At 37.0% G+C, this 21,635-nt stretch overlaps 1 protein-coding gene across 5 annotated transcripts; it reads right to left on the bottom strand.

Moving 5' to 3' along the window:
• Window positions 1-2,500: 2,500 nt before the first annotated feature.
• LOC137933919 (uncharacterized) lies at window positions 2,501-20,180 on the bottom strand. 5 transcript variants are annotated; one of them, XM_068778029.1, is made up of 16 exons: window positions 19,766-20,180; window positions 19,630-19,680; window positions 19,303-19,539; window positions 18,891-18,989; window positions 18,724-18,779; window positions 18,339-18,450; window positions 16,818-16,997; window positions 16,389-16,646; window positions 15,541-15,762; window positions 15,181-15,384; window positions 14,961-15,077; window positions 14,468-14,857; window positions 14,284-14,382; window positions 8,661-9,133; window positions 8,511-8,547; window positions 2,501-2,760 (listed from the first exon to the last, which is right to left on the bottom strand). In XM_068778029.1, the coding sequence occupies exons 1-15, from the start codon at window positions 19,868-19,870 to the stop codon at window positions 8,511-8,513; spliced, it is 2,640 nt and encodes an 879-aa protein (XP_068634130.1). In that variant the 5' UTR covers window positions 19,871-20,180; the 3' UTR covers window positions 2,501-2,760. The 5 variants fall into 5 exon arrangements, with proteins under 5 accessions (XP_068634130.1, XP_068634131.1, XP_068634133.1 ...); XM_068778030.1 differs by having other exon boundaries at window positions 2,501-2,739; XM_068778032.1 differs by having other exon boundaries at window positions 19,303-19,533.
• Between the last annotated feature and the right edge of the window lie 1,455 nt (window positions 20,181-21,635).

Raw genomic sequence — 21,635 nt, 5'->3', positions numbered from 1 at the left:
ATAAAATGTATCTAATTCTAGTTTCAGAAGGAGAAAATTTTATGTCACGCTAATCTATATTTAAGGATATATTATCATGAGGGTAGAGCATCAAGTCTCTCTCCCTTTCTCCAAATTCGTCCAAGCTCTCTTACCCTAAAAGCTCTCACCCTTTTCTCTCTTTCTCCCTTCTTTAGTTCCCTTTCTTCTTCTCTTCTTCTCTTCTTCTCTCCCTCTCTTACTTTGATCGAGTTTCTAATTATGGGGTCCAAAATTCAACATATCTTTTTATGTATTGACGTGAATTGAGTTTCTTTTTCTCATAAAATCCAAATTTTTTAGCCAATGTTTTCTTCAAATCAGAGAGTTTTGATAAGACTTAATCACTCCATGATGTGCTCATTTAAGGTATGCAATATCTTGCCTCCACGTTGTTTTCAAGTTTTGCATTTTTGTTACATGGTTGTGTATGTTCTACATAATTAACTCTGAAAAATTATGATAAGCCCAAAAAAGTTATACTTGGTCAAATTTATTAAGTTCTATTGTTATAGTCTTACTTAGTTTTTAAGAAAAAAAATGGTCACTTTGGAAGTATAAGTGTTGCATAGTCGCCTCCTTTCAATTAAATTTGTTTTCCTCTAGTATTTCTTTAGTTTATCATTTTGTGTTTTTATCTCTTCAGAACAATGCCTAGACCCTCTACCTAAAAATTGTAAGAGTGTGTCCAACATCTAGTGTGAGTCAAGTCTTTTATATTTTACCCAAGAGGTGATTTGTGTTTAAAAATGAATAGTCTCTTTGTTGTGCCTTAAAGTTGGGTCCTTTTTTTGCCTTTAAAATTGAGCGAAATATGTTTCAGATTATGATCATTTTTTATTGGTGTATAAAGCTTTATCATACGGCTAGGAGTGATTTTCTTCTCTCATATTGTGTTTTGTCTAAGTTGGGTCTCTATGTTCTTTTTATCTCCACCTTGAGTCGGAGAAGTAGAAGAAGAAGCACTTGGAAGAGGTCTTTTGTTCCACATATTGTGGTAATTTTTTTGTAACCAAAATATCAATAAAGAGGAGCACATTGCATCTAAAGATTTTTTTTTAGCTAAAGAAAACTAAAGCCAATCCTTTTCATTGCAAGCTAAAGTTATAAACTCCATCTTGAAGGAGAATGTTGAAGAGCAAGTATGGAAGAATATTACATGACTCTCAAAGTAAGAAGTCTCACAAAGCCGTAATTAATATGGTAGTCTCATGGAAGGAGATCTCACTGAAGAATCTCTCCAATTAAAGGTGTTTTAGTTATATTAATCTTTTATTTATGTTTAGTTGTTTAATTATTGTAGGACTTACATTTTAGTGTTTAAATTTGGGTGTAACTAGGACAAAGCTAGTTTAATTGAAATTGGATTCTACTTGTTTCCTCTATAATAAATAGAGGGTCATGTACTCAAATTACAAAGACTTAGTGAAATATTTCTCTTTTCCAAAAATTCAACAATTCTCACAGGAATAAATCTCTCCAAAGTGTTTTAGTATAAAAGAGTTTTAGTTCTTGTAGTCTTCTAATTATTCTACAGTTGTTAAATTATTCTAAGACTCATCTTTAGGAGTTAGACTTTGAGTGTAAATAAGATATGGTTAGTTTAATTATAATATGATTTCACATGTTTCTCTATTATAAAAGAGAGTCATTATACTCAGTTAATCCCGATCAAAGAATTATTTTTTTCTAAAAATTTTAACATGGTATCAAAATAGGTACTCAAGCGTGGGCTTTTACCCTAGATTGTCCAGTAGAATAATCCCACATATAATCATAAGTTAAAAGATATTAGGTTTATTAGTTGAAAACCAAAGTTCCTAACTTGGCTAAGGTTCTAAGTTAATCTATCTTTGATTTTTAGTTCCAAGGTTTTATTTTTTTTAGTTGTAGTCACCTTTGTTGCGTTGTGATAGTGTTTAAATGGGACAGATAAGATGAGGCAACGGTGCTTTTAATGTCTCTAAGTTCAAAGAGTAAAAATTATAAATCATGTAGATGGTCTACAATGGGTTTTGCAATTCACATCAACATACACAATGTGGGGTTCTCGATTCAAAACACCCTAATAGTACGTCTTCTACTGGTGCAACACTTTCATTTGCATCGAACTGACCTAGAAATCCCTTAATTTGCATTAAGCTAACCTTGATCCCAATCAATATGGACATAAAAGTAGATTTTCTTCAAAGAAAGGAGCGATTTAATTCGCATTTACCATGCATAATTGGAAACATACTCGTAACAACAAAAAAAAAATTCCAAAATTTCTTTGCTTACAAATAATCGTTATAGCATCTTTATATTAGATGAGAATATAGAGCTGAAAAGTCGATGCAAGGACGTCCTATAATCTCCATGAACAATGCAAACCAGCTGAATGAATTTATTCTAAAGCTCGAGTGCCAATCCTGACAATTCTCAAAGAAAATACAGGATCACTCCCCAAATCATGTCGTATGATTAACTAAAGGAATCTAAGTTGCCGAGCTAAATCATCTGCACAGATTGCTAGAGTTTTACTTTCTAATTTTTGTTTTAGCTTCCGAGCTGTAATTATGGTTCATGAAATCAACAAACATCTCCAAGCACAAGATTCAAACGAAAATTTCAATGGACAAAAAATATCAGCAGATTTCCGACGGCGTACCAAGAGCCAGTCCATTGGAATAGAACGCCCAAATTGGTGACGTTGTCAAAACTTTCTTTAGCAAAATGCATCTACAAAACACGCATCAAATCCTGTATCACCAAAATGAGAAATCAAAACTAGTTTCAGGAAAAAAACGTATCCTTATATAAGTCAAGATATAGACCACAATTTTGTCACAAATGGAAAACGAATCCACCAAAGTATTAATATGAAAAAATGCAGCCTAAAACTTTTAATGACAGTCAGTGTTCCTAACTAGTTTGTCGGTAAATCCTAGTTGGATATCTCCAACCTAAATAGCTACAGTATCAGTCCTCCAGGAATCAATTCAACTTATTTTTATCGACTTGAACCAAGTTTTAAGCATGCAATCAACTGGTTTGTCTAGACAATAAATGATCCAGTGATGCGTAGCCTCCACATATGCAGTGTTTAGATGCATTAGTAATAGAGTGTTAACAACCTTTCAAGAAGAAATTAAGTGGAAGGGGTGACGCGCTACTGCTAGTCAGTTAATTGCAGGGGAATACTAACAAACATAAGGGTGAAATGATGGTAGGTCCGCATTGGTTTTACCAAAACCCAATCCCATCAAATCTGTACTGCCATCACCCTAATCTGCCAATAATACTAATATCTAACCATAAATCTTTTCCTCTATGAGTTAAGACTCCTACCTCTCAGCCTACCCCAATCTCTAAAGAAACCAGCTAGTCAACCTTGTAGGAAATCATATTTTTCATCTCAATTAAATCCCTTACTGATATCTATCCCCCTTAAACCATATTAGAGTCACCAGTATCTTCATCTTCATTAGCCTCATCCAACAATGGTCAGGTAGGGTACATAAACTCTAATATTACACTAACTAATTGCCAACAGCTACACTTAATTTTTTTTCTTCTCTTTTTTAAAAGAGTAACTCTGGTTTTTCTTCAACACTTCAGCCATGTCTCTTGTACTTTCTACATTTCTTATTGATCTATCAGCAACTAGTACACCAATAGGCCTACTCTGAACATAGCCAAATCATATCAAACACTTGACTCATTTCTTAAATTTTATTACTAAATTTATTCCCAGCTTTGCACAAATTCAACTCCACCATCAATAATAGATGTTGATATTGCTTATAAACATCCAACGTTCTACACCTTTTTTTTTCGAAAGGTGAGAATTGAATTTAGAGAATGAAAGAAAAATCATAACAAAAGAAGAAAAACAGCTCTAAAAAAGTCAAGCACAAGACCAAATAAAAATAAATACTAAGGTCAATGAACCAAGGAAAGTACACTCAATGAACATCAAAAGGGAAAGAATCCCCTTCTTGAAGAGCATCTAGAGAAACTCCATGATGAGTGGAGGAATTTGTAACAGAGTTGGCACTGCTCACTGTATGAATCCAACTCATTTGAAGAAGAAGAAAGGGCGGTAATCTCTTCAGAGACATAGAAAACAGCCAAGGAGGTCTTTTTCTAGAAGAGAACAAGGAAATAACTAGCAAAGAGTCTGCCTCTGTCACCAATAAGCCAGAATACATCTGCTTTTATATTGGAGGACATGGAACTTGGCCTCAAGAAAATCACATCAGCCAAAGGACACAGAATACACTCTAACAATATAACATAGATGACCCCAACCGACTCCCCCTCCTCTCGCAGAACCTGGATTTCCCATAGAGCTATCATCAAGTTTAACTTAAACCAGCCTTCAGGCGGAGGTTCCCAATGCACTAGATGAGAAATTACATGATCAAAAGAAGCTGCAACATCTTGTCAATGCATCCCAAGACGGAACTTGGCAAACCCTAAGAAGCATAAAACTTACTAAGCCACAATGAGTGTAATGAACTGTTGGGTATACGACCAAAGTCCCACATTAGCTAGAAGTAGGGAGGATCATGGATATATATGTATGGCCAATAGTCTCCATTGGTATGAGGCCTTTTGGGGTAAAACCCAAGAGTAAATCTTGGAGGGCTTAGGCCCAAAGTGGACAATATCATACCAATGTGGAGAAAGGTAGTGTCCATAGTCTTTACAAATGGTATCATAGCCTATGCCCCGGAATTAGCCATGGTGGATGAATCTTATAAATGCCAAACGAAGGTGGTGGGCCTCGATTAGATTGCGATGGGATCCGTGGATGACCTCTATTGGACAGGTGGTGTGCTCCGGATTCTTCATGGACATGTCCTGGTCCCAACACGGTGAAGAGGAGTTGATCTGGATAGAGGAAGCTCTCGAGACAGGTAATACTCCATGTAAGGTGTGTGCTTCCAACGCATTGGAATGGAGAATTCGGGTTGGTAGAAAGTGGATGTATGGATGATTGTTTGAGGGGAGGCTCGGTTTGTTCGAGGGGAGGATTGTTGGGTATACAACCAAAGTCCCACACTAGCTAGAAGTGGGGAGGATCATGGATATATATGTATGGACAATAATCTCCATTGGTATGAGGCATGTTGGGGTCAAGCCCAAGAGCAAATCCATGAGGGCTTAGGCCCAAAGTGGATAATATCATACCAATGTGGAGAAAGGTGGTGTCCATAGTCCTTACATGAACTGTTAAGGAATAGTCCCACATATAGATTAGTGAGTACAAAGACTTTAAGTTTATTAGTTGAAAAAAATGTTTCCTAAGTTGGCTAGTTATTTTAGGATGGGCCTTCGACCCAACTTTACATGGTATCAAAGCAGGTACTCATATGTGGACCTACACCTAAATTATCTACTTATAAAGCCACAAAGGAAGGCCTGCACCTAAACTATCCACTTGTAGAGCCACAAACTAGGGCCTAGACCTAAATTATCCACTAGTAGAATCACAAAAGAGGGCCTATAAGGAATGGTCCCACATAGATTAGTGAGCACAAAGATTTTGAGTTTATTAGTTGGGAAAGATGCTTACTAAGTTGGCTAATCATTTTGGGATGGGCCTTGGACCTAACTTTACGTGAATAACTTTTTTCAAAAACATCACCAGTTGATTAACTCTTAGCATTTTTTTATTTTTTTATTTTTGAAATGTGGTGTATTATTAAAAAAGATAAAGTATAAACAAACCTAGCTAAACGGGCCTTCCTCCACAACAAGGTGTTGGAACGAAATATCCATCTTAGCCCGAGTGTCTGCCAAATTATTGGCAGAACATGGAATGTGCTTCCAATTACAATTTAAAGAAGAAATTAAGTTATAAATCTCAAAATACATATCCCAATGACACCATGGAGGTCTGATAGACTTTGCACACTAGTCAATAACCGTCTTTGAGTGCCCTTCGATGCAGAGGGGGCCCATGAGCCTACTTGTAAATACTTGAATTCCTTTAAGCAATCCAAAGAATTCAGTTGTGGTGGAGTTAGAGCCTCCAAGCGGCCCCGCAAAGGAGAATAGGAGATAGCCACTTGCATCGTGGATAACTCCCCCATAACCTGCCAGACCTGGGCAGCCAAAGGCGCTTCCATCGAAGTTTAGCTTAAAGTGACTCGTCGGTGGAGGAGCCCAAAAAGCCATTATCGGGGGGGTGGGAAGGCTGAGAAAGTCCAACAACTAGCTGCCAATTTTCTCTGAGATAGGAGCTGCTAAAACTTCTGAATTTTTTTCAATTAACTCTTAGCATTAAAAGTCCTATTTTTCACTCTTCCCAAAGAGCCCAAACAATAGTCACAAAAGAAGACTACTATAGGATCCGACCTTTCTTAGAAAGAGATCTTTTCAAAATCAGAAAAATAATATCAGAAAAGGTGAACAGAAAACAAACTTAAAAACCAAATTTAAGCCTTCCACAAAAACAGGACAAAAAAAACGAAACTGAGCAAAAACAAACCCAATTAGATCTAGCAAATGGATAGACAGTAAAGATACTATCCACTCTTTCCTCGTAATCATTACAGAACAAACAATTCAAATTGGAAACCACTTGACCCCGTCCAATTGAGTTGGTCATCAATAAAAAATTCAAGCTTGGAAACAACCAAAGAAAACTTCTAACCTTAGAGGGAACAAGCAAATTCCAGACTAAAGACGAGGCTTGAAAAACCATAGGGGAAAGGGGAGGCTCAATTACAGTGAAGATACTGAGTAGCAGCCAGATGGTTTCCAAATCAATTCGTCAACCAAATCCTACTTAAAACATGCTTCTCAAAGAGGGGAAGGAGGCAACTGGTCTCCTCTATTTAATCCCCGCTCAGCTTTCTACAAAAAAAAAAAAAAAAAGAGACCTTAGCAAAAACTTGTGTACTAAAATGTATTGATTCCTAACGAGATTGGAAAGGTACAGGAAAGACAGATGAAGGCAATGATTTCCTATCCACTCATCTATCCAAAAACAGACAGTTGAGCCTTCCCAGACTTGAAATCTACGACCCTGGAGTTGACTTTTGGCGAAAAATGCTTTTCCAAAAAGAGGGATTCTCAAGAGGGAATAGAGTCTGGAGGCAGCCGAGAAAGTTCAGTGTAGCTGTATTTAAAATTAAGCAAGTGCCTCCATAATATACTCCTCTCAGTTCCACCTCGCAGACATTTAAGGAGAAAGGCTCTATTCATAAGACTAATGGACCCGAAGCCTAGTCCTCCTGACGTTTATAAAAGACGGACCTCCTCCCATTTGATCAAGTAATCTTAAAATTTCAGATGAACCTCACCATAAGAATCTACACATGACTAACTCAATTTGAGAAGAGACTGATGCAAGACAAGGTAGGAAAGGGAGGTAATAAATGGGAATGCCTACAGGTGTGGAAGAACAACAAAGTCATCCTACTCACTAGGCTTAACAACTTACCTTTCCATATCATCAGCCTCTTTCAAAACAGCATTCTGCAGTATTACACATGACCAGTCGAACAACATGACTTGTTTTTTTTAGGGAAAATGTGTGAATATTCAGTAAAAACAGAGAAAAATATACATCCTACTGGGGAGGGCCGAACAACATGACTCATTAACTATTTATTTCAACTTTTTCAGTTGTTTACCATGCAAGACTCCAAATGCCAATATCTATATATGCAGTTTTTACTACACAATCGGGTTGCCTAGGCAACTAGGTGGACTCCAAGGCTGGCCACCTAGGTATCTCACATGGGTCACCCGCCGAGCCAGTTTCCTACCTCTCTAATTTATAAGATTTTTCTTTTTTTTTAATGTAGTTTATGAGATTTTAGGTCTTCTTCCAAAAGACAGGTGGCACCAAACAGAGCCGGTTCACGAGCGGCTTGAGCTCAGCTCGGTTCAATTCCTCCAGATTGTAGACCTCACCACCTCAATGCAATTGTTTGGTCACATGTTATTTGTGTTACTAACTTGGAAATTGACACTTTACCTAAGATGGGTCATGTTCTTTCTTTTGGCCATGTGCTTTAATGAAAGCATCCTTTAAAAAAAAAAAAAAAAAAAAAGGTCATGCGCAGGATGGGTTGATTGTGCACCTTACTAATTTTGTGCTCAGGGTTGATTCATGGTGAATCTCTTTTGTATAGTTTGGGGCTCTTTGCGCCCTACTCCCACCCTCCCACCCTCTTGTATCTCACTTCTTCTTCTTTATTAATAAATTTTTGCTTAGTCCCCAAAAAGAAAAAAAACTTACATGGATATGTTGAAAAGTATGCGCATAACAGCTTCAACAAGGCACTTTTCATTATCCTGTCGTCAAACTTGTTTAAAACCCAACCACAACACATCTGTCACTGACCTAATAGAGGAAGGTACTAACAAAGAAACAGACAAATCCAAGAAACTGCCCGAAAAATTGGAACTCAGGGATAAGATTTGTAACAGGAAAATCAAGCAACTTAAAACGGATTTGGAACACAGGAATAAGATTAAGCGAAGCATACTTAGTATCTGTTGGATGTAGCTCCAGCTCCAGATGCCCTGCCAAAAGAATGTAAAACATCTCACAAACATCTCAGTAAAAGCAATCAAAGGTAGCCATGCAAAATAACTACAAACAAATTTTATTCAAAAAAATATCTATCAATAATTACCTTCCTTGCTGTTTCCCACCAAAATTCAGTCCATGTCTGCCATTACTGGACCCTTTGTTTTGGAAATTGCCAAATCCAGTTCTTTCACCATGCAATCCATTACCAAGTGACACATTAACAGCTGAATGGCCAGTTCTCACCTCTGATGACAAACCATTCAGTTCTTTGATATCTTTTGGTTTGCTCAAAATTTTGACATTTGAGAGACCCTGAACAATATTATAACAGATTCCATTGGGCTGATGATCCTGTGAACGTTTATCAGGCACATCTGATGAACTGTTCACAGATGGCACCCTTTTTAGACGATGAGGCTGAGCCACAGGTGTAAGAGCAACAGAAGGTAGCATAGATGTATGGGGCGCAGAAACCGCTGCAGCAGCCGCAGCAACTTTTGCAGCAGCAGTTGTTGCTGATATAATTTCATGTGCTCCCTCTCTAAGACGTATGAAGTCCCCTTCAATGACAAATAACTGAAATACAACAGAACAAATAAATCTTAAAAAAAATTGTCATTTTAGTTTATAATTGTTAGAAAATCCACTGAGGGGTATTTTGGTCTTTTCACCTCTGCATATGTTACAGGTTTCCATGTTATCTTTCTTTACATGTTTTATTGAGTCTATAGACTGAAGTTCATGTAATTTGACTATGTAGAATGGGAGATATAAGGAGTTTAAGTGGCTTAAGAGTATGAGGGGCAATCTTGTAAATGTATCATAACCCACTTAATTAATACAGAGGGGGTTGAGTATGACCCAACGAAACTCAATTTTGAGTCCTCTCATCTCCTCTTTCCCTCTCTTCTCAATTTCTATATTTTCACTCTTCAATCTTCAATTTTTATATGGTATCAGAGCAGTAAATCGCATCTGAGATTTGTCATCAGACCACCCCATTGAAGGGTGAGAACTCCTAGAAGAGGTATTCCTCAAGTTTTGTGCCTGATTGGTTGGTAAGCAATCTCCTTTTTCTTATTCTCTCTACCATAACCTGTTGGTTGATGGTTCTACTGCCTATTGAGCAGTTATGGGTTATATAATTGCCCCAAGATAGCTTTCTAGGCTGAAATTGCCTATTTCTTGGATTGTGTGCAGCCCTTTCCTATCCCCTTGCCCGCGCCACCCTGTCATAGGCTGACTTCAGCCCTATTTGATTTGTGTTTGAGACTAATTTCCTCTAAATTGCAGTATCCGGTGTTGTTTGAGATAATCTGAGGTGTGCACATCATAATTGTTTCTCCTAATCCTAAATTTTTTGAAGTGGGGCCGTCCACAATATGATTTGGGAAGTGCAATTAGGGTTGATTTGGGCATTATTCTACATGTATGGCTGATTCAAGTGACATTTACACTCCATTAAGAGAAGTTAGTAATTCTGATGGAAAAGACACAGTTATGATCACTTCAGAAAAGTTGTATGGCTGAATTGGACTAAGTCTATCAGAATGAACTTGAAAGCCAAGAGAAAGTCAAAATATATTAGATATGATCCTCCAATCCCTATGAATGATGACTGAAAAGCTGAGGACAACTAGGTTATGACATGGATTTTTAATAGTGTTGATTCCAAATGGAGGAATCAAGTCATGAACTGTAAGAATTCAAAGGCCATGTGGGTGTCCTTCGAATCATTTATGCACAAGACAGCAACTTGTGTCGAGAGTATGAATTGTACATTGACTTCTTTGGTCTTAAGAGGGGTAACAAATCTGCCACCGAATACTACAGCGAGTTTCTAGAAGTTTGGCAAGAAATTAATGTTTCTTATCCATTTACTAATGATGAACGTGAGTCAAGGAAACAACAGAATTAGCTATTGGTTGCTAAATTTCTTAATGGCCTGAGTTCTGAGTTTGATGGAATAAAAGCACAAGTACTTGCATCAGATGATGTGCCTACACTGTCTACAGCATTTAACAAAATTATGTGAGCTGAAACTACATTGGCGCCCAGGGGTGGTAAAGGAGTTAAAATAGCGGATGTCTCTGCCTTTAATACTTCTGGTTTCATAGAATCATCCAGAGGCCGTAATAGGGCTAGTAGAGGCAATAGGTAGAGATGCATCTGGTCGAGTTCAAGACCGAGGTGAAGGTAAGTCTGAGAGGAAATGTAACCATTGTGGAAGGACAAACCACTTCTCGGACAGGGGTTGGATTACATTTGGTAAATCAGCATGGGCAAATTCAACCATTCATGACAGAATTGAGACACCTACCGAGGTGGTAAACACTGTTACACCTGAGAGTTCAAATGAGATGCACCAATTACTACAAGAACAACATATTGTGCAGAATATGGCACAGCTTTCAGCTGCTTCTTCTTCTGCATTTATGGCTCAAAGTTCTGTACCAACCACCACTCTAGCAAGTTCAGGTATATCTGCTCTTCATGTGCATCCATCATACACCTGGGTACGGACACAGGCACGCAACTACTCATATGTCAAGTATGTCGCTTTTATTCTTCGATTTGAAAGAGTCTTCTAATATTAAACATGTTATGTTAGCTGATGGGTTTGTTTCATCTGTGAAAAGAGTTGGTATTGTTACTCATGTGTCCTTCTTGTCTCCTCAATCTATTTCATCTATTTTACTAATTCCTAAATCTCTTTTTTAATTACTAATACCTAAAAATCGATGAATTTTTCGTTAACCTTCGACCCCACCCATTGTGTGTTTCAAGATCTTGAGACGAAGAAGACGATTGGTTCCGTGTGAGATGGGCAGATTGAATTATTTGGAGAGCCACTTGCCATATAATACATACATGCATTGCACCTACAATCTCACCTCTACAGTGGCACTTGCAATTAGGTCATCCATCTCCAACAAAACTAATTTAACTCTTTTCTACATTTCCTTCCATTTCAGTGTGAATCGTGTCAGCTGAGCAAGAATCACTGAAATCCGTTTTCAAACTCTCATCACAAGACTAGTCAACTGTTTGAGATTGTTCACTCTAATGCTTGGGGTCCTTGTCTTGTAACTAGTATATTTGGTTATAAGTATTTTGTTTCTTTTATTGATGATTTCAATAAATGTACTTGGGTATATCTCCTTTTGGACAAATCTGAGGTGTTTGATGCTTTTCAAACTTTTCACAATGAAATAAAAAATCAGTCTACCACTTCTATTCATATCTTGCACTCTGATAATGGTTGGAGTTCATGAACCAAAAATTCGATGTATTCTATCAAAGTCAAGAAATTATTCATCAGACGTCTTGTATGTTTACTCCACAACAAAATGGAGTAGTTGAGCATAAAAATCGTCATTTGTTGGAAGTGGCACACACAATGTTGTATCATATGAATGTACCCATGTCATATTGCTTGCGTCCTCATCAATAGGATGTCATCCTACACATTTACTTCCTTCTACTCCGTTATTTCTAGTGTCACTTCGTGTTTTTGGTTGGGTTTGTTTTGCTCATGTGTTTAGTCGTCCAAAGATAAATTGCCACCTCGTGCAATCAAATGCATCTTCTAGGGGTATTCTTGCACATAAAAAGGGCATAAACGTATTCGCCCATATACAAAAACATTTGTATTTTCTGATGTTACTTCTTCTACAGGTGATGAATCCATACCCGGGTAGATGATAGTCCCAGCCCTTCAATGAGTTTTTACAGTTGAGAAACCACTACATGCATATCATCAGCGACGAGTGCCCTCCCCTAGAGTGACAATTTGTTTCTTTCTATTCATTACTTGACCAGTACAAAATTGTGTTGTCTTTATCTACTTGCATTATTCCTTCATCAATGCGAGTTGATCTTTCTTCTCCACATTGGAAGCATGCCATGGATGATAAAATGGAGGCACTACTAAATTGGGAGATCTGCTAGTTATGTGATTTACCCTCTTGAGTAGTTGTAGTTTAGTGTAGATGGGTGTATACTGTGAAGTATAAGGTTGATGGTTCCACATGCAGATTCAAGGAGCCAAGGGCTACACAGACATATGGCATTGATGTGTTTGAGACATTCTCCCTTGTTGCCAGGTTGTCTTATGTCCGGATTTTAGTTACTATTGTTGTAAATCAAGGGTGGTCATTAATCCAACTTGACATAAAAAATGCTTTCTAGTTTGGTGATTTGGAAGAAGAGATTTATATGGAGCAACTTCCTAGATATGGAGTAACCTCCTGATATGTTGCTCAGGGGGATATGAATAAAGTGTGCAACCTCAAGAAAGCGATATATGGCTTAAAGCACGAACATGGTTTGAAAAATTCAGCCAAATGGTGATGTCAATGGGATCTTCTAGAAGTCACTATGACCATTCACTTTTTGTCTTGAAGGAGCAATCCGATATTGTGGTGTTACTAGTATATGTGGATGACAACATATTTTCTAGCAGAATTGTGACTAGTTTTGAAGAGATCAAAACTCATCTAGCAAAACATTTTTAGACTAAGCATTTTGGTTTGCTAAAATATTTTCCAGTCATTGAAGTGGGAAGAAGGAAGACCTTGTACTAACACAGAGGAAGTATGTACTAAATATGTTACAAGAATATGGACTGTTGAGAGCCAAACCTATTGATACTCCAATAAAAGTTGGACATGACCTTCATGATGATAAAAGTGTTGCACTCGGTGATAAGACAATGTATTCCAGGCTGGTTGGCAAGCTCATATATATGATGGTAACTTGCCCAAATATCTCTTTTGCGGTTAGTGTTGTGAGTCAATTTATGGAGTATCCACGCAAAATTCATTTAAAAGTTATTCATATAATTTAGAAATATTCTAAAGGATCTCCAGGAAAAGGTTTCTTCTTTAGCCCAAGTGATCACCTGAAAATTGAAACTTTTCTGATATTGACTATGCGGGTTCCAAACTGGATAGGAAGTCTACTACTGGATATTATGTGTTTCTGGGTAGAAACTTGATAAGCTAGAAAAGTAAGAAACGAAATGTTGTAGCTCGGTCCAATGCTGAAGCATAGTATCTAATCATAGCTCACATTGTTAGTGAATTGATGTGGGTGAAGTCTGTGACACAAGAGTTGGGATTCTATCAAGATGAGCCCATGACTATGTATTGTGAACCAAGTAACAATATTTATTATCAGAAATCCAATGTTTCATGAGAGAACGAAACACATAAGGTGGTTGTTATTTTATTTAGGATGTTATATTGAAGGAAGTATTCACCCCGTGTATTTGTTCTAGAGATCAACTTGGAAATGCATTCACTAAGGCTTTGGGAAAAGATGGATTTATGATATTCTACAGCAAGCTGGACCTTATGGACATATATGCTCCAGCTTAGAGGGCAGTGTTAACAAATCTATTGAGGGATATTTTGGTCTTTTTACCTCTACATATGATACAGATTTCTATATTATCTTTCTCAAAATGTTTTATTGTGCCTATAGACTGGATTTCATGTAATTTGACTATGTAGAATGGGAGATATAAAGAGTTAAGTCGTTAAATGTATGAGGATCAATCTTGTAAATGTACCATAACCACTTATTTAATAGATAAGGGGGTCGAGCACGACCCCTAACGAAACTCAATTTTGAGTTATCTCATCTCCTCTATCCCTCTCTTCTCAATTTCTCTCTTTTCTCTCTTCAATCTTCAATTTTTACAGTAATAAATGAAGATCTACCTCAGGATGACGAGCAACAAACTCGTCAAGCTTTCCATATTGCTTTCTGTAATCATGCCAATGAAGAGGAGCCAGCATTTTTCCAAGCCTATTAGGTAGCTGCATGGAGAAAAGCACTAATCAGATCATTTCTAACAAGCACTAAAGGTAAAAACTTTATCTTCCATTAAAAAGAATAACTCACTGTTGTACTAATTCTGACTTGACCACCAGAACCAGCAGGAATTGCACGGACAATGCAGGCTAATAATGATCTCTCATCCAGAATGGAAGGCTGAGGAGGCCTTCCAGACAACAACACAGTTGAAGTTCGTCCAGCGGAGACAGGTACATCAGACAATGTCATATTGCTGGTAATTAATTTGACCGTATCAGTTGATTTTCCTTGATGATTTACATTACAAGAATCATTAACATCTAAGGTTGGTTGATCGGCAGCCAGACCCATATCTTCTTGAGGTTGTTTGGCCGGATCTACTACAGTCTCATCATTTTGCTGCCGAAATGGAGCAGAAGCTAAATCTACCCCCCTAGATTTGTCAACTGAGTTCATAACATTATTTTCTGGGTTGACCTGGTATCAATGGAGACATAAAATGAATAAAAATTAAAATCCAATAGTTTAAAATTAAGCAGAAAGAAATTGTACAAGAACTCTACTAGCAGCATAAACATACCTTAAGCTCTTTCTGCTCAAATGGATCTAATCTTAGCGTGTCATGAAACTGGGAAGAACATTCCTGTATGTTTTGATGATTTTGTGATGGTAAGTACTGCTCATTTGAATCAAGTACCTGGATTTAAAAAATACAAAGATTATATTATCTTTTCAATGAATAGAATCAGTACTTCATCGAATATGGCTATGATGGTAATAACAACAGCTTCTCATACAACCTGCTGTTCACTGCTGGAAGAGGTTACAACAGGATTAGACGTTGGTTGGGAACTGATATGAACATCTACAAAATCGGAATGGACAACTTGCCCATCTGCACGAATCTCATAGTCATATTGAGTATCAGATCTTAAGAGACTCTGTTCAGTCTGGGAAGGCTGATATTGGGTCTGAAGCACCAGCTGGGAGCTCTCTGAGGCTGCCTAGAGACAGGCAAACTATAGTAAGTACTAGGAGCTTGTGATCTTTTCAAAAACGGAGCTTGTGATCAGTTATTCATACACTTGCAAGCATACATACATACATACATAGATACATCCATAAGCATATGGGTATCTATATAATGCAGATATAATCACCTGTTGGCTTGGCCAATGCTGATGAGATGATATAGGAGGAATTGGCTGGAAATGAACCATATGAGATTGAGGAATTTGTGAACTTGTTGATGCTAACAAGTGTGGGACACTTTGTTGATGCATGAGAAAAGGATGTAGTGTGGGTATCTGTCCAGGAGGAATTAATGCACCCATCCCCAGAATAGGAGATGGGGCAATGGGTACTCCAGGGACATGATCAGTCTAGAAAAGAGAAAATTATAAGAAATTAAAAAGATAAATGAAGCTTATTGGAAAAGGACAACAAGAAGAAACAAAACTACAATTCCAGAAGGGCAAATGCATTATAACAGCACCAATTAATCACCTCACCTCAAACTCATTAATTACAAAAATAACCAAATAAGAATAACAAAGCTGCAGCGAGTTTGAAGTGAATACTCAGTGGAGGTAGATACATCCAAAATCATTCCTTACAAATATAATTGAATGTGAATAATAAAGTGGCTGTTAATAAGTTGGAAGTCACTAAAGGTGAAGGTCAATACACACATCCAACCAATTGGTTTAAGAGCTCCCAACTTCAAACCATTATTCCTTATGAACCAAAATTGAAACAACTTAATGTTAAATAAGAGTTCAAAGAAATTCTTAGTGCCTAATAAAACAAATCTTACAGATGCATGCTAGCCAACCATCACTAGTAGGTGAGTATGAACAGCTAATAATATCAGAAGGTCCCACTAGGATTTCATAACAGCAGCTAATAATATCAGAAGGTCCCACTAGGATTTCATAACAGCAGTTCAAACTAATGATTTATCACAGGAAAAATTAATGCCAAGTGACTAGGACAACCAGTCAACAACCTTGGTTGATTCATTGCCGGCTGAAACAAGAGGTTGTACATTGTCTGTGCTTCCATTTTGGAGGACACTGGAGTTACCACTGATGCTCCCACCTTCATTTATATTAAAGTTGCTTCCTTTATTTAAAGAAACATCATTTGAATTTGCCCTGGCTGACTGAGACTCATTATTAGAAATTCCATTTCTTTCTCTTGCCTCTGCTAACTCAAGCTGCAGCTGCTGTACAGTTTGCAAATGAAGCCTCTCCATCTCTGCGAACTAATATTAACAACCTAAAATAAGTAATGGATTAACTGAACAGATGAAGAATAGAAACCAGAGAAATTTAGTAGAAAAGTCATATTAAAAGAACATTAAAACAAATGGAAAGAAAAGGAACAAACGAATTTTTTAGAAGGAAGAAATGGTTTTGAAAATAGCTGAATCAACCTGTCTCTGACATCCAAGCCAAAGTTGGTTAAGCTGTTCAGTACGTTCACATAACTCAGCCTGTAAAGAGTGATTGGTAGTGGATTGCAAGGCATCCATTTCCTGGGCACGTGCAACCCAAGCTTGTGCTTCCCTTAGTTGTTCATCTTTGTAAAGCAGAGTTTCCTGAGCTACCCTATGCTGAAATAGAAGTAAGCAACAACATTACAAACGTTAAACTCAAAATAAATTTTAAGCAGGTAGAATATGGTGACACTCGGAGCAGATGACACAAGCTTTAACAAGAAGCAGCTAATTTCTATAAAGAATTTGGTTGATAACCCAAGCAGAAAAAAAGGAGGGTTCTGATTTTAAGTTAGTAACAAACATGGCAGAGGCTTTACTGATCAGCTGCCAACTTGGTTAATAGCAAAGTGAGATGATAATCTACGGGATAAAAGGAAGACCCACTCCCCAAAAGATACTCTTCTGAAAAATCTCCAGTCTCCGACTACAAAAAGCTTAGTTGTAGACTGATGGTGAACAAAGACAACTTCTCGTTAAGTTCCAGAATATTTCAAGAACTTTAAGAAATCAACAAAAAGAAAATTGAATGTCATCAATATAGCAAGAAGAACTGCACTTAGGCCACCCATGAAGAGATACTAAGCTTTCAAACTAACAACAAACATACTAATTTTCAAACTAATAAAAATTAATATAGAAAGAATAACAATAACTATTATCCCGCGTTGCTACCTAGGACACAGCCATTATCAAAACATTTTTTAGATGTATAAATTTTCCAAAAGATTGCAGATTTTCCTTGACAAAGCACCTGGACATTACCACAAAGCCTCAAAATAGTACAAAATTCATAAAGTCACTGAGCAGCCCACTGTACCCAAAACTCACTCTACTCATCTAACAGCCCCATGACAAGTAAACTAGAACAAATACAAAGTGCACAACAACTTAATGCCTAAATAAGAACTAATGAAAGACATTGATATAACAATCTTATTAGCCTTCCATAATGAAATAAATTATATAACACTGAATCACTGAAATATCATATACAATATAAAAATGTGTTTCCTTGCATTATGACACCAACATTTGGTCAGAAAATCTAGCTTCTTGAGTATAATTTTATACCAATATTCCTCCAATGCAACGTAAAACTAGATTTGGAGAAAGGAACTAACAAAAAAATGTCAACAGAAGATCCATTCATTAAAAATTATTTATTTTTCTTCTCTGGATGATATGGTACTATCAGTTAAGATTATTCGGAGTCCTTGCCGTACAATATGAAGATAAGAACAAAAGGAATAGATCAAGAAGAGGAAACAAGGAAAACGCAACAATTATATTGACAATGCTATCAATACAATAACCTCCAAAGTGATACAATAGGTTCTAAGATAAAATTGAAGAAGAATGATAATCATTTAGTTGAAATAGGATGTAAATAAAACCAAATGAACTTCAAATTAAATTGGTATCTGAACTGCCATGCAGGCAAGTGAAACTACGTACCTGCTCCTCCAATTCAAGATACTGACTCTCTTTTTCATGAATATGTTCTTTGAGGTCATGTATTTTTTTAAGATGTTGCGCTCTCTCAGCCTCAGAATTATCACGTTCTCTCCTAAACAAGAAAGAAAGAACACACACAATCTTAATCAAACAAATATTTGCCCTTCAAATTCCAAAAATAATGCAACTAATTAACAATGACGATTGACAAAAGAAGATGACTTCAAATTTTGATGAAAGTCCTCAAAGACAAATCACTTAATACAATTGCCTTGCCCAGAAAATTTTGTGTAGGGAACGACAAAAAATATGTTAAGAAGTGAGAAAATACAAGAAAAAGAAGATACAAAATATAGTGAAATTTTATCAAAGCAACACTGCATACCGGAATGTGGCTAATTCTTTATTTTGTTCCCTGAGAAGGTCCTCCTTTGCCCAAGCCTGCAGAAACATAAAAGGGGTAAAGATATTAACTGAAGCAAACAACTCCATAAGAATGTTAAGAAAAACAAAGATAAAAAAACAAAAACAAAAAAAAAAGCCACAGCAAACCGCTTCATTGTCAATTTTGATTGCACGGAGTTCTCTATCCTTTTCCTCCATCTTTCTTTCCAGCTCATGTATGCAATGTTCTCTTTCTTGTAATTGTTCCTGTAAAACTGAAGAATCAGTCCAGAGGACAATTTGCAAAATTGCGAACTGCCATTTTCAATCCTAGTGTGAAACATAATAGACAAACATAAATTCTTCTTTTCTGACCAAACAAGAAAAGTAAAACACTTTTAGATGCAAACATGTTACCAAACGACTCCACAGAATCCATTATATAAATGAGAACCTAGCAGTGAGACTCCCAGGCAATGTCTAGCTACAAGAGATAATAATGGAACAGAGTATTTGGTCCAGAAAAAGTAAAAAAATATTATCAGAATATAAATAAATCAAGATGAAAAAGTAAGGCTACCTTTAGCTTAGCTACAGTATTCACATGCTCCTTGATTTGTGCATCAAAATTCTTCTGCATTTCAATTATCTCGGCCCTTGCAATTACCTGAGCCCTCAGCTCAAACTCCAGCTGCTGCAGCTCGTCTCTCTGCCTCGAAACACTGTGCAACCGCTGCTGTAACAAATCATTATTTGAACCACCATCAACAGTGATGGAACAGAAGTCTACATCAACCGGGCCCGTTCCCTGCTGCACCTTAAGTAATTTAACATCACCCTATGATCATTATTCATTTAACAAAAGTTGCTAGCAAGGGTATTCCAAAACTTGGCTAAAAAGTATTACCTCGTATATAGTTCTCTCGTCAGATTGCCCTATCTTCGAGCGGTCCAGCTCCTGTTGAGTAATATTTTCAGTGTAACAGACAGGAAGTGAAAATGCAGATTCCCCAATCAAAAACAGAAATATATAACACTTTCACCTCAGTTCCAGTGTTGGAAACCGCTCGCCATTCCTTCCTCGAGGACTGTGGTGATGGCATGGGCAGTGTCCCGCGCCCAGCAGCGACCCCGGCCGCAGCCTCCATGGGTTCACAAGTTCAGGCCCCCCAACTTTGCCGAGGACACCCAATCCCCCAACAACAAATAACAGAAAATTTAAGTAAAGCAAATAATTAATAAAGTAGATAAAACCCTAAATCCGAAAAACCCTTGACAAATAGACAAAAAGGGAACTAGTTTAGTTTCCGATGGAGAGATTGCAGGAATGTGCAGAAGAACCCTAATTTCAGTCGTGAGCCGATGGTTAACGAAGCGTTGACGGGAGAGAAAACTGGCGAGCGAGATTGGCTAAGAGTAAGTATGAAGAATGAAAGATCATTGGCGAGAGAAACTGTAATCCCCGCATGCTCCCGCCATTTATAGGGCAAAGCACCGAGTTGGGTATCTGGACCCTAGTGAAACGGGTCTCATTGAATGCGGCCCATCATTTGGGTGGTAGTCAACATTGCGTCTTAAATCTATGGGAAGAAGTTAAAAACAAATATTACCCTCAGAATTATGGCGGCATGCACCAAACTTTTGAAGACACTTCTGAAGTTCTAAATGTCAAGCTGACAAACCCTAACACCAAACTTTGAAGTATTTATGTTGTAAAGTAAATAAGCTAAAATCAATAGAAGATACTTCACATTCATCACCTAGGGGAAGAGCAAGGGCCTGAGTAACACTGAGATGTTAGGATTAACTACATATATCTAGTTAATGGAGAAGTCAAAAAAGTATACAAGAAAATGTTGTTAGACAAATCTCTAGTACACTAATGTATAGACATCATTGATGGGCTAAATGTATACAACTGAACACATCTATATATTTACATATTTAATGTAAACATGCACTATCAAGGATTTTTTTATGCGGTCCAACAATCTTGAACCATACCCATGCAACTGGTTTAACAAAGTCTACTTTTTCAAGAAAAAATCGTGTAAAATGCTCTTAAAATTACCAAGACTAAATCATTATAAGTAAAATTGCCTTTTTACAATTACTATTAAGAATAGAAGATTTATAGATTTGATGCAAAAAAAAAGTGAATAACAACTTGAAACTCGTAATGAATAATGGACAACTCAAAAAAAATTGATTTAAGTAGAGCACTTGAGTTCATGAATTGCAAGTTGGAGTGCTTTGAATTATATGTACTTCACATTAGAGTGCTTGTGATTTAATAGAGCATTGATTTCAAAATAACTACTTATAGGGGTGTTTATAGATTTGTCTTCAAAACATTAGAGGATGGAGTTGAGCTGATATGGTCAACAACAAGTTGAAAAAAACACACCCCATAAATTCATTCAACCTAATAAAGATTGGGTCGACTTGATTTTGACCCAAAGCTTTTTAGAATTCCATCATGTCAATTCAATGAACTCAAAAACTTATGGAGAATTTCATCTAATTGACCTAACCCATATATTCGATGAACTCACTTGATTAAGAAAAAGATAGAGCTTAACCTACCCGGGTAAGCCTAGTAAAGATCTAATTGACCTATTGATCAATTTCTAAAAAGTGTAATTTTGCTCCCATCTAAACTCAGTTTATTGATCTAGCTCAATGTGCCACTTGGTTTTCTCCATTAAAATATGGAGTGCAAGCCAAGTTTTGTTTTTAGTAGAAATCCAACCTTTATATAAAAAATTAGTGAAGTTATAAGTTTTCTCATTCCTCTTCTGTTTTTTTTTTTGTCTTTTTCACTGTTAAAACCAGTGCGCTAAAAGGCTCGAACCTCTTAGGAAAGCAACAGCACGGATCTTATACAAGGACTGGCCCGGTCGATACAAGCAA

Source organism: Aristolochia californica, unplaced genomic scaffold (genome assembly GCF_029961685.1).
Source record: "Aristolochia californica isolate CCGP_79_NKW_82.1479 unplaced genomic scaffold, dmAriCali1.0.hap1 SCAF_6, whole genome shotgun sequence".
NCBI lineage: Eukaryota > Viridiplantae > Streptophyta > Magnoliopsida > Piperales > Aristolochiaceae > Aristolochia > Aristolochia californica.
The sequence above is the reverse complement of the archived record's forward strand: the minus strand, read 5'-3'. Positions and strand labels throughout refer to the sequence as shown.

Bases quoted from the DNA above. Each gene is read 5' to 3' on its own strand.
- LOC137933919 (XM_068778029.1), bottom strand. From the start codon at position 19,870: ATGGAGGCTGCGGCCGGGGTCGCTGCTGGGCGCGGGACACTGCCCATG. The intron at 15,385-15,540 runs GTGATTATATCT...GCCTGTCTCTAG, and splicing joins AGCATTGGCCAAGCCAACAG to GCAGCCTCAGAGAGCTCCCA. The intron at 8,548-8,660 runs GTAATTATTGAT...TTCTTTTGGCAG, and splicing joins GGTGGGAAACAGCAAGGAAG to GGCATCTGGAGCTGGAGCTA.